General features: G+C 42.1%; 1 protein-coding gene across 4 annotated transcripts; it reads right to left on the reverse strand.

Moving 5' to 3' along the window:
- Positions 1–1,644: 1,644 nt before the first annotated feature.
- On the reverse strand, positions 1,645–9,947 carry LOC110539162 (nucleotide-binding oligomerization domain-containing protein 1). 4 transcript variants are annotated; one of them, XR_005036025.1, is made up of 13 exons: positions 9,187–9,947; positions 8,826–9,053; positions 8,258–8,432; positions 6,243–8,064; positions 5,983–6,066; positions 5,782–5,865; positions 5,611–5,694; positions 5,451–5,534; positions 4,179–4,259; positions 3,415–3,498; positions 3,216–3,299; positions 2,983–3,066; positions 1,645–2,791 (listed from the first exon to the last, which is right to left on the reverse strand). XR_005036025.1 is itself a non-coding variant. In XM_036943629.1 (12 exons), the coding sequence occupies exons 2-12, from the start codon at positions 9,030–9,032 to the stop codon at positions 2,768–2,770; spliced, it is 2,841 nt and encodes a 946-aa protein (XP_036799524.1). In that variant the 5' UTR covers positions 9,033–9,053; positions 9,187–9,943; the 3' UTR covers positions 1,645–2,767. The 4 variants fall into 4 exon arrangements, 3 of the variants coding, with proteins under 3 accessions (XP_036799524.1, XP_021481801.2, XP_036799531.1); XM_036943629.1 differs by lacking the exon at positions 4,179–4,259 and having other exon boundaries at positions 1,645–2,816; positions 9,187–9,943; XM_021626126.2 differs by lacking the exon at positions 4,179–4,259 and having other exon boundaries at positions 9,187–9,939.
- Between the last annotated feature and the right edge of the window lie 2,220 nt (positions 9,948–12,167).

Raw genomic sequence — 12,167 nt, forward strand, 5'->3', positions numbered from 1 at the left:
GGGCTGAATAATTTTGCACGCCCAATTTTTCAGTTTTTGATTTGTTAAAAAAGTTTGAAATATCCAATAAATGTCGTTCCACTTCATGATTGTGTCCCACTTGTTGTTGATTCTTCACAAAAAAATACAGTTTTATATCTTTATGTTTGAAGCCTGAAATGTGGCAAAAGGTTGCAAAGTTCAAGGGGGCCGAATACTTTCGCAAGGCACTGTATGTTATATTTTGAGATTCTTCAAATAGCCACCATTTGCCTTGATGACAGCTTTTCCCACTCTTGGCATTCTCTCAACCAGCTTCACCTGAATACTTTTCCAACCGTTTTGAAGGAGTTCCCACATATGCTGAGCATGTGTTGGCTGCTTTTCCTTCACACCGCGGTCGGACTCATCCCAAACCACCTCAATTTGGGTGAGGTCGGGTGATTGTGGAGGCCAGGTCATCTGATGCAGCACTCCATCCCTCTTCTTCTTGGTAAAATAGCCCTTACACAGCCTGTTGGGTCATTGTTCTGTTGAAAAACAAATGATAGTCCCACTAAGCCAAAACCAGATGGGATGGCGTATCGCTGCAGAATGCTGTGGTAGCCATGCTGGTTAAATGGGCCTTGAATTCTAAAGAAATCACAGACAGTGTCACCAGCAAAGCACCCCCACACCATAGCACCTCCTCCTCCATGCTTTACAGTGGGAAATACACATGCGGAGATCATCAGTTCACCCAAACAGCATCCCACAAAGACACGGTGGTTGGAACCAAAAATCTCATTTTGACTCATCAGACCAAAGGAACATTTCCACTGGTCTAATGTCCATTGCTTGTGTTTTTTGGCCCAAGCAAGTCTCTTTTTATTGGTGTCCTATAGTAGTGATTTCTTTGCAGCAATTCAACCATGAAGGCCTGATTCACACAGTCTCCTCTGAACAGTTGATGTTGTGATGTGTCTGTTACTTGAACTCTGTGAAGCATTTATTTGGGCTGCAATTTCTGAGGCTGATAACGCTAATGAACTTATCCTCAGCAGAGGTAACTCTGGATCTTCATTTCCTGTGGCGGTCCTCATGAGAGTCAGTTTCATCATAGTGCTTGATGGTTTTTGCCACTGTATTTGATTGAACTGTAAAGTTAATTACATTTTCTGTATTGACTGACATTCATGTCTTAAAGTAATGATGGACTATCATTTCTCTTTGCTTATTTGAGCTGTTCTTGACGTAATGTGGACTTGGTCTTTTACCAAATAGGGCTATCTTCGGTATACACCCCCTCCCCCCCCCCTGATTGGCTCAAATGCATTAAGAAGGAAATACATTCCACAAATTAACTGAAGGCACACCTGTTAATTGAAATGCATTCTAGGTGACTACCTCATGAAACTGGTTGAGAGAATGCCAAGAGTGTGCAAAGCTGTTATTGAAGGAAAAGGGTGGCTATTTGAAGAATCTCAAATATAAAATATATTTTGATTTGTTTAACACTTTTTGGGTTACTACATGATTCCATATCTGTTATTTCATCGTTTTGATGTCTTCACTATTAATATGCAATGTAGAAAAATATTTACAAAATTAAGAAAAACCCTTGAATGAGTAGGTGTGTCCAAACCTTTGACTGGTACTGTATATATATATTTTTTTAAATGGGAGGGGTACCCAGGTACTTCTCTGCAGCTGCCATCACATCTATCCTCTGTGATTTAGGTTCCATATCTGCGGTACAATTGACAAAACCCTTGAATGAGTAGATGTTCTAAAACGTTTGACCTGTAGTGTATATGGAAGTTGTGTAATGTCCTGTCTTCCTCTATTTGTTTGTTCCTATCATCGCCTGCTAACCTATATTCATTAGTCACCATGACCACAAACTGACCATAACATGACTGACTGTCTGTTATGTGTCATACAGATACAGTGCTGGCCAGTATACAAGAATAAGGGAATGAGGCAGAGAAATCAGAGGGGTGAGGGTTGATGATAAGGGAGGTTTGAGAGCAGTGGCCTAACCTCCAGTTAATTGCAGGCGCCACATCAAATTCAGTTTATTTACAGAGTGCTCTGTTGTTGTGGTGCAGGAGAAATTCAATACTGCAATTCAGCATCAGTAAAGTATTTCCTTTGGTCAACAAAAGCAGTTTCAAATCAAATCAAACTTTATTTGTCACATGCACCGAATACAACAAGTGTAGACCTTACCATGAAATTCTTACTTACAAGCCCTTAACCAACAGTGCAGTTCAAGAAGAGGGGGGGGGGTCAATGTAATATTCCGGTGACCATTTGATTAATTGTTTCAGCAGTCTTATTGCTTGGGGGTGGAAGCTGGATTTAAACAATGGATTTGCTTTGCATAATGATAAGATGTTCCATGGGTAACTGAAAGTGCTTAAACAAGGAACAGTTTGCCCTTTATAAGTTGATTTGTTTCAAACTAAAGTCGAGCTAGTAAAAAAGTTACATTGAAGACTTCCTCTCTGAGAACGCCACCTCTGGTTTCAAATCCCTAAATACAAAGAGATTCATTATGGACAAATATGACTGTAGGAAGTATTTTTATGGGTCAAGACTTTTACTCATATGCCAGAATAAACTAGCTAATGCAGGATGTTCAAATATTTACAAAATGTAGTATGCAAGAAAACACACAAAGAACTAAGTTTCGGTAAGAGACGTGACCAATCTACACACTCTCCAGCTCAGTTCTGTCTGCTCAGTTCTGTCTACTCAGTGGAAGCGTAGCCTTCCCTCCGCCTCAAACAGCTTCTCTTCCTCTTCAGAAAGACAGTTTCCTTTCAAACTGTGGGTGAGTGATGACAGAGCACATGATAATCAGGAACCAGCAATGCAATCAAAGAACCACAGCCATTACAAAGTGCAAATGGTGAAAGATGTTTTGAAATAAAAATGTATCTAAGGAATATATCAAATACTATTATTAACGTGATACAAAAAAAATGCTCATAAGTGAGCGACATTGCGTACACTCACCTGATCTCTTTGAGTGATGTGTTGTGGGAGAGAGCCTCTGACAGCTGTCTGATTCCACCCACTGTCAGCTGATTATTGATTAACCTGCGCAGAGTGGCACAAAGGGATAACTAGGTTAACCAGCTACATTTATTTAACATTCAGAAATAACTTTTGTTCACTTTCTGGTTAATTCTGAAGCTAAACTGTATTATTGGTTGTTGGGAGTGTGTTGAGACTGGGGCCTGCCTTACCAGAGGTGAGAGAGACCTGTGTTGGATCTGATCAGTTCTGCCAGGTCTGGTGCTACATCATCTGACAACTCGTTTTGCACCAACCTAGAACCCCACAACACACATTTAAACTGTGTTAACTCCAAAGCACAAATGCACATTAAATATACAGAGACACATACTGTCACAGAAATTTGATGTATGAATAAGATTGTCCTACCAGAAGATTCTGAGCATTGTGTTGCCTTTCAGTGCTTCGGCCAAGCTCCTCCCACCTTCTGAAGCGATGCCATTGGCTGAGAGGCTAAGGGAGAGAAGAGCATAGAAATATAATTACTATTAGTAACACATAAGTATACTGTATTACTTTAGGTAATGATATTACTATGAGGCAGAGTGATACTGTAAAATAGATACTGTAGTTTCAGTGTTTGTGAGTTAGGGATTTCAGTAACCCATACTGTAGCTGAATGTGCATTAGGAAAATGATACACCAATGGGTTATACTTCCTTATTTCTGACCTCAACCACAGTTGTGGGAGAACTGAAAAAGACATGACACAATCAGTGTCACATACAGTTGAAGTGGGAAGTTTACATACACTTTTGTTGGAGTCATTAAAACTTGTTTTTCAACCACTCCACAAAGTTCTTGTTAACAAACTATAGTTTTGGCAAGTCGGTTAGGACATCTACTTTGTGCATGACACAAGTAATATTTCCAACAATTGTTTACAGACAGATTATTTCACTGTATCACAATTACAGTGTGTCAGAAGTTTACATACACTAAGTTGACTGTGCCATTAAACAGCTTGGAAAATTCCAGAGATTGATGTCATGGCTTTAGAAACTTCTGACAGGCTAATTGACATAATTTGAGTCAATTGGAGGTGTACCTGTGGATGTATTTCAAGGCCTACCTTCAAACTCAGTGCCTCTTTGCTTGACATCATTGGAAAATCAAAAGGAATCAGCCAATACCTCAGAAAAAAATTGTAGACCTCCACATGTCTGGTTCATCCTTGGGAGCAATTTCCAAACGCCTGAAGGTACCACGTTCATCTGTACAAACAATAGTATGCGAGTATAAACACCATGGGACCACGCAGCCATCAAACCGCTCAGGGAGGAGACATGTTCTGTCTCCTAGAGATGAAAGTACTTTGGTGCGAAAAGTGCAAATTAATCCCAGAACAACAGCAAAGGACCTTGTGAAGATGCTGGAAGAAATAGGTACAAAAGTATCTATATTCACAGTAAAACAAGTCCGATATTGACATAACCTGAAAGGCAGCTCAGCAAGGAAGAAGCCACTGTTCCAAAACCGCCTTAAAAAGACAGACTACAGTTTGCAACTGCACATGGGGACAAATATCGTACTTTTTGGAGAAATGTCCTCTGGTCTGTTGAAACAAAAATTCAACTATTTGGCCATAATGACCATTGTTATGTTTGGAGGAAAAAGGGGGAGGCTTGCTAGCCTCACCACCGAAGAACACCATCCTAACCTTGAAGCATGGGGGTGGCAGCATCATGTTGTGTGGGTGCTTTGCTGCAGGAGGGACTGGTGCACTTCACAATATAGATGGCATCGTGAGGTAGGAAAATGATGTGGATATATTGAAGCAACATCTCAAGACATCAGTCAGGAAGTTAAAGCTTGATCGCAAATGGGTCTTCCAAATGGACAATGACCCCAAGCATACTTCCAAAGTTGTGGCAAAATGGCTTAAGGACAACAAAGTCAAGGTACTGGAGTGGCCATCACAAAGTCCTGACCTCAATCCCATAGATAATTTGTGGGCAGAACTGGAAAAGCGTGTGCGAGCAAGGAGACCTACAAACCTGACTCAGTTACACCAGCTCTGTCAGGAGGAATAGGCCAAAATTTACCCAACTTATTGTGGGAAGCTTGTGGAAGGCTACCTGAAACGTTTTATCCCAAGTTAAACAGTTTAAAGGCAATGCTACCAAATACTAATTGAGTGTATGTAAACTTCTGACCCACTGGGAATGTGATAAAAGACATAAAAGATGAAATAAATCACTCTCTTCTATTATTCTGACATTTCACATTCTTAAAATAAAGTATTTGTCCCAACTGACCTAAAACAGAGAATTTTTACTCAGATTAACTGTCAGGAATTGTGAAAAACCTTAAATGTATTTGTCTGAGGTTTATGTAAACTTCTGACTTCAATTGTACTTATTCAGAGAAGTGATAACGATGACATTTCTTGCCATCCATCTCACCTGAGGTTGGTAAGACTTGGGTGATTCCTCAGGGCCTCTGCAAATGCTCTTGCTCCTTCATCACCAATGCTGTTCCCCCACATTCTGAAAAACAGGAACAATCCATCCCATGCACTCTGATCCAAAATGTTAAATAAAATAATTATATTAGTGCACTTACCCCACGTCAAAGATAGATGTGCTCTTCTGAATGGCGCTGGCCAGATACTTGCCACCCATACTGGTGAACTTGTTGCTGCCAAGCCTTTGAACAAATCAAAGTGCCAAAAATAAACATTTTAATTTATATACAAGTCATTATATAATTGATTGGACATATTAATTTACATACTTGACGACTCTTAACTTAGGACATTCCTCAATGATATGAGCGATTAGCTTGGCTCCAATGTCCGTAATGTGATTATTGTAAAGTCTGGCAAATCAAGACAACAGAAATACAGTCACAGTCACGTCATATGAAGTTCGTCATACAGCTCAATACATTACTAAAGTTCGACAGGCAATTTGAACCCGATAGACACTGACTCACCCCAGAACCTCCACCACTCTGTGTTTGATAAGCTCCTCAGCCAGTACCTCAACGCTGCTGTCTGAGATCTGATTGACACACAATCTGAAATGGAAAAACGAATTTAGCTGAAAAGTTATACTTTATAGTTAGTTATACTAGTATTTTCTATAGCAGTAAGAAATTATTTGTCAATGTTATTTGTAAACAAGTGTACCTTTCATGTAAACAGTGGCATAAAATACAAACTGTTTCCATCTGCATGTATTCGAATTCCTCACCTCACCACGGTCATCTTACTGAATGAAGGCCTGAGCTGCTTGACCCCATAGTCACTGATGTTGTTGTTGTCCATGTCCAACCCTAGCCTCTTCCGCCGGTGCTGCAGCACAAAGTTGAGGGCACTGCAGTCGCCAGAGAACACATTACAGTAGCCCAGCTTGATGTAGTCAGCTGTGATTCCCTTCGCAGTCAGCTGTGCCACCTCTTTACTTCCTGTCTCGAAGATGCAGCGCAGCATCCACAGGAAGTTGGGCAGGACATGCACCTTGCTGCCCTCCTGCTCTGTGCTGTAGAGTGGCAAACCGCGGAGGTGGGACCTCACGCTGGTGGACAGGTAGGACTTGAGGACCGCCCGCTTCCTCTTCAGTAGCGCTGCAGGAACCATGTGCTCCAGCAAGCTGGCGTTGGCCTTAGACAGCAGTCCACACAGGAAGAGGTTGGCGTATTGGAGATGCTCGTTGGTCTTGAACGGATCCTTTCCCCTGGGTTTGGAGGAGCCACCGATGCAGTGGACGACACACGATAAACAAGAAGTATTGCCCCTCCTGCTGCACTCGGTGAAGAACTTGAGGATGTTTCCTACGCTGGCCTGTTCATCCAGAACCAGGGAGAATGCAGCCAAGAAGGACTGCAGGGTGAGGTGAAGGAACTCAAAGGTGGAAGGGTTTTCACATGCATCGTAGCAGCTGACCGGTCGGAGGAAACCCACCTTAAGGTCATCGTCAGTCAGGCCACAGGAGGCCACCTCCTCCTGGTCGAACACAAAGCCTCCTCTCTCCATGCCCAGCAGAGCCAGCTTGGAGAAGGCAGTGAGTGGCCTCAGTCCTGCCCTGAAGGTATCAGCGGGGCACCTGGTGTTTCTCTTCAGGAGGACAGGTGGGGGAGCGGCCCCCCGGCTGAAGAAGACTTCAGACAGCAGAAGGAATATGTTAGTGAGGGTCACGCAAGCCTCTGGCAACTCAAAGTCGTCGTAGACTGAGTGCAGGTGTTTAAAGCTCCTGAAGACGATCCAGCAGAAGAGGGGGATGGAGCAGAGGCCACAGAGGTGGGGGCTGGCATCCAGCTGGACTGAGACCAGGTTCCGGTGCTCCTGCTCCTTGAAGTGCAGGTTGGTGTAGGTCTGAAGGTGGGCCGGAGAGAACCCACGCAGCGCCACCCTCTTCCGGATCACCCTGCTCTGGACGTCGGTGCCTGTCCGAGCCGTCAGGACCTTCCGGGAACCATTGAGCAGCTTCCCACAGAGCAGATTAATGAGCACCAGAAGGGGGTGAGTCCTCTCCTCTGGAGAAACCACCTCAGGCACATTCACCAGGTCCAGATCAGCCTGGATCTCATCATAGCCGTCAAACGTAAAGAGAACCTTTTCAGGGAAGCGGAGGATGTAGCTGAACACCTCATTATCCGCATCCTGGTCGGGGTAGCAGTTGTATTTGAAAAGCAGGTCCCTCAGTGAGATCTCGTCTGTCTCCTTGAATGTACTGAACATCCTACAGCGGAACTTGAAGAAGAACATGGCGTCTGTCTGTTCCAGTTCCCTCTTGGACCACAGCCTCTGGAGCTTCTGGAGGAGGATGGACTTGCCCACCCCAGCGTCTCCCGTGACGAGCACCGTCTCTGCCTGTGAGTTAAAGACACCCTGCTCTCCCAAGAGCTGCTCCAGACCCTCTAGGTGGCCCAGGCTCTCATTGCGGTCATTCAGGAGCTCCATCAGGGTGTCTGTATAGAGCTCCTCCAACAGGGTTTCCTCTTGCTGGGCGTAGGAGGCAATGAAGCGTGTGTCTCGGCCCAGCTCGTGCCTCAGCTTCTCACAGTACCTACTAACTGAGAAGAGGGGGGTAGGGAGAATACACTGCAGTCTGATTCTCAACCACTGATATTTAGCCAAAATGTACAGTAGTTGCCCTCGTGATTCTCTAATAGCTTACATTGTCAATGCACTGTATTTTTTATTGTTAAGTAAAATTTCAATAACACATATGAAGTGCTGCACCATACAGTTTACTGACATACTTACTAGGGTCCGTGTTCTTCACTGGTATGTCCCGTACGAAGTCTGGTGGCTGGTAGTTGATCTCTTTAAGCCATGGTTGGAGGTCTATGTATGCATCATAAACTTTGTAGAGAATATATAGGAAGTATTCACATGCCTGCACCCCTTTCCTTTGGACCAATTCCAGGATTTTACGCACCTGCGCAATGTCAATCATAAGTAAATCATATTTACTTTACAGTGATTCAATATTTACAAATAATTTGGCAGCTAACAGTTTCCCTATTTTACGCACCTGCACAATGGCAATCATATTTACTTACCAGTGATTAATATTACTTCCCACATTTTGATTAATGTGGCCAAACAGGATTTTTCACAGATAAGATACTGGCAACATACCAAATGTATTGCAAAATCAAGTCTTGTCTTTATATTTTCTCCTCTTAAAATCGATTAGTCCATTTTAGTTTGGGCCTAGTAGGCTATTAGTGAATGCAAGAGCATGTCTTTGTGATGGGTACTTTGTCATTTAATGTGTGTGGTCCAAATGGACATGTCTCCTCTCTGAAACCCTCCTATGGTAAATTACCTGGTCTGTCTTGGTGGCTGCGCGCTGGATGATTTCTGCATCCTCGATACACAGAAAACCACTTTGTAGGAGGTTATCCATAATGCACTGCGTGCTCTTCACCTGGGAAACCAGTAGCTCACGGTGCAAGGTGAGCATTTGGACAGTGGACACATGGCCCGTTAGTCCAGCACGGGCTTCCTCGGCACTGGAGTCCATAATATACATGGCTTCAGCTGCCTGTATTTACTGGAAAATGTAAGGAATTCGAGTCAGATAACCAGTTAGGAGAAAAGGATCCAACAGTACGGATAAAATACATTATAGGAATCTATAGTAGGCTGTCGCGTACAGTATACGTATATGGGCTGGCTATACATACCGTCAGAACCTTTGATAACATTGTTCTTAGCCGCGCTGTCCTAGTCCGCGGCGGAAAAACTCGGGAACCACAGCTCTCCCAAAAACAAATTCCAGTCTTGGTTATTAAACCATTAAATAGCGCATGACATGATAATAACAAAACGTTTCTCCAGGACTGTTAGAAAAGGAATCTAGTCCTGTCTCAAACAATGTCAGGAGAAAAAAAACACTGAACACAGTACTGGTTCTTTGAGGAAGTGAAACCAAAAACAGCCTTGGATGCGCGTAATTTCGCCTCCGACTGCGACCGCGCTTTTGGCATGCTATTATCTGCTTATTTTTAATATAGGGTTTTCGCAACTTGTAATTGCTCCACGGTAAATCAGGCTTTTCCAAACATGTCCTAATAATTAGAAAGATTGCTTAGAAAACCAGGTGTTTTAATCAGCGTATGCTTACTTCGATTTTAACTTTCCCCGATTAAAATAACCAGTAAGGTGTTTACATGACTATTGCTTAATAGTGTCATAGTCAGTTTAATGTGAAATTATTACTGTGCATGTAAACTTACTCACTCGTAACCAAATAAAAAATACGATTTAGCTACCTGTGTGATGTGACACAAACCCATCGTAGCAAATGTATGTCAATTTGCTACGGAGACTAAATGTGTTTTGTGTGTAATCCTCTTTTTACTCAAGCATCCGATCCATCGTGTTGAATTACTGTTGCCAATTTAACATGAGTAGCCCATAGCCTACAAATGATTGTCTTGTCCACTGTTTTAATTACATACAACTAATACAAATGTATTGTGTGAGGTCCCAGACGTTTTATAAGGAGGATGGGATCCACCCAAATCATTTGAGTTCCTGGATCCTTTCACAGCATTATAAGGCTGCGTTGAGACAATGATTTATTAATGACCCAAACTCAGCTCAGTTAATCCCTACCATAATGACACAGAGTTCACGAAATCAATCGTTTGCTAGTAACAGATGAAATTTATATTCGGACTATCTCTGAAATTGATTTAGATAATACCTTGATACAGTGATAGCAATACAAGGTTATAACATTACAGAAAAGAGACAAATGCCAATGTTGGAGGTGTTGCTGTTTATATTCAGAACCACATTCCTGTAAATATTAGAGAGGATCTCATGTTAAATACTGTTTTAAGTGATTTGAAAACAGGGTCATCTGCCTCACCTAAAGCCCATTCTGGTGGGAAGCTGCTATAGACCACCAAGTGCTAACAGTCAGTATCTGGATAACATGTGTGAAATGCTGGATAATGTATGTGATATCAAGAGAGAGGTATGTTTTCTGGGTGATTTAAATATTGACTGACTTTCATCAAGCTGCCAACTCAAGAAAAAGCTTCAAACTTTAACCTGGTTCAGACTATCAGTCAACCTACCAGGGTAGTTACAAGCAGCACAATAATCAAATCATCAACATGTATTGATCACATGTTTACAAATGCTGCAGTCATTTGCTTGAAAGCAGTATCCAGATCCATCTGATGTAGTGATCACAATATAGTAGCCATATCTAGGAAAACCAAAGTTCCAAAGGCTGGGCCTAATATAGTGTATAAGAGGTCATACCATACGTTTTGTAGTGAGTCCTATGTTGTTGATGTAAAGAATATTTGTTGGTCCGTGGTGTGTAATGACAGACACTGCACTTGACACATTCATGAAATTGCTTATTCCAGTTACAAATAAGCATGCAACTATTAAGAAAATGACTGTAAAAACTGTTAAATCCCCGTGGATTGATGAGGAATTGAAAACTTGTATGGTTGAGAGGGATAAGAGAAATGGAATGACAAATAAGTCTGGCTGCACAACAGACTGGCAAACGTATTGCAAATTGAGAAATCATGTGACTAAACTGAATAAAAAGAAGAAGAAACTACACTTTGAAACAAAAATAAATGACATAAAGAATGATAGTAAAAAGCTTTGGATCACCAAGTTTATCATTTTAAAAGGCTAATTGATCATTAGAAAACCATTTTTCAATTATGTTAGCACAGCTGAAAACTGGCCTTCTTTAGACTAGTTGGAGCATCAGCATTTGTGGGTTCGATTACAGGCTCAAAATGGCCAGAAACAAAGACCTTTCTTCTGAAACTCGTCAGACTATTCTTGTTCTGAGAAATAAAGGCTATTCCATGCGAGAAATTGCCAAGAAACTGAAGATCTCGTACAACTCTGTGTACTACTCCCTTCACAGAACAGCGCAAACTGGCCCTAACCAGAATAGAAAGACGAGTGGGAGGCCCCGGTGCACAACTGAGCATGAGGACAAGTACATTAGAGTGTCTAGTTTTAGAAACAGACGCCTCACAAGTCCTCAACTGGCAGTTTCATTAAATACTACCCGCAAAACACCAGTCTCAACATCAACAGTGAAGAGGTGACTCCAGGATGCTGGTCTTCTAGGCAGAGTTGCAAAGAAAAAGCCATATCTCAGACTGGAAAAGATTAAGATCGGCAAAAGAACACAGACTCTGGACAGAGGAACTCTCAGGCTTGACGGGAAGCAAAAGTCATTCCGCTACCTAAGAATAGGTCCTTTACTGGCTCAAATAGCCCACCAATCAGCCTGTTACCAACTCTGAGTAAACTTTTGGAAAAAAACATGTTTGACCAGATATGCTATTTTACAGTAAACAAATTGACAACAAACTTTCAGCATGCTTATAGGGAAGGACATTTTGTTAGACTTCAGTGTGTCTTTTGACATTATTGATCATAGTCTGCTGCTGGAAAAAAAACATATATGTTATGGCTTTACACCCTCTGCTATGTTGTGGATAAAGAGTTACCTGTCTAACAGAACACAGAGGGTGTTCTTTAATGGAAGCCTCTCGAACACAATCCATGTAGAATCAGGAATTCCACGGGGCAGCTGTTAAGGCTTTGAGTGAAGCCAGTGTGTCTATGTACAGTGCCTTGCGAAAGTATTCGGCCCCCTTGAACTTTG

The sequence above is a fragment of the Oncorhynchus mykiss genome, chromosome 2 (genome assembly GCF_013265735.2).
Source record: "Oncorhynchus mykiss isolate Arlee chromosome 2, USDA_OmykA_1.1, whole genome shotgun sequence".
NCBI lineage: Eukaryota > Metazoa > Chordata > Actinopteri > Salmoniformes > Salmonidae > Oncorhynchus > Oncorhynchus mykiss.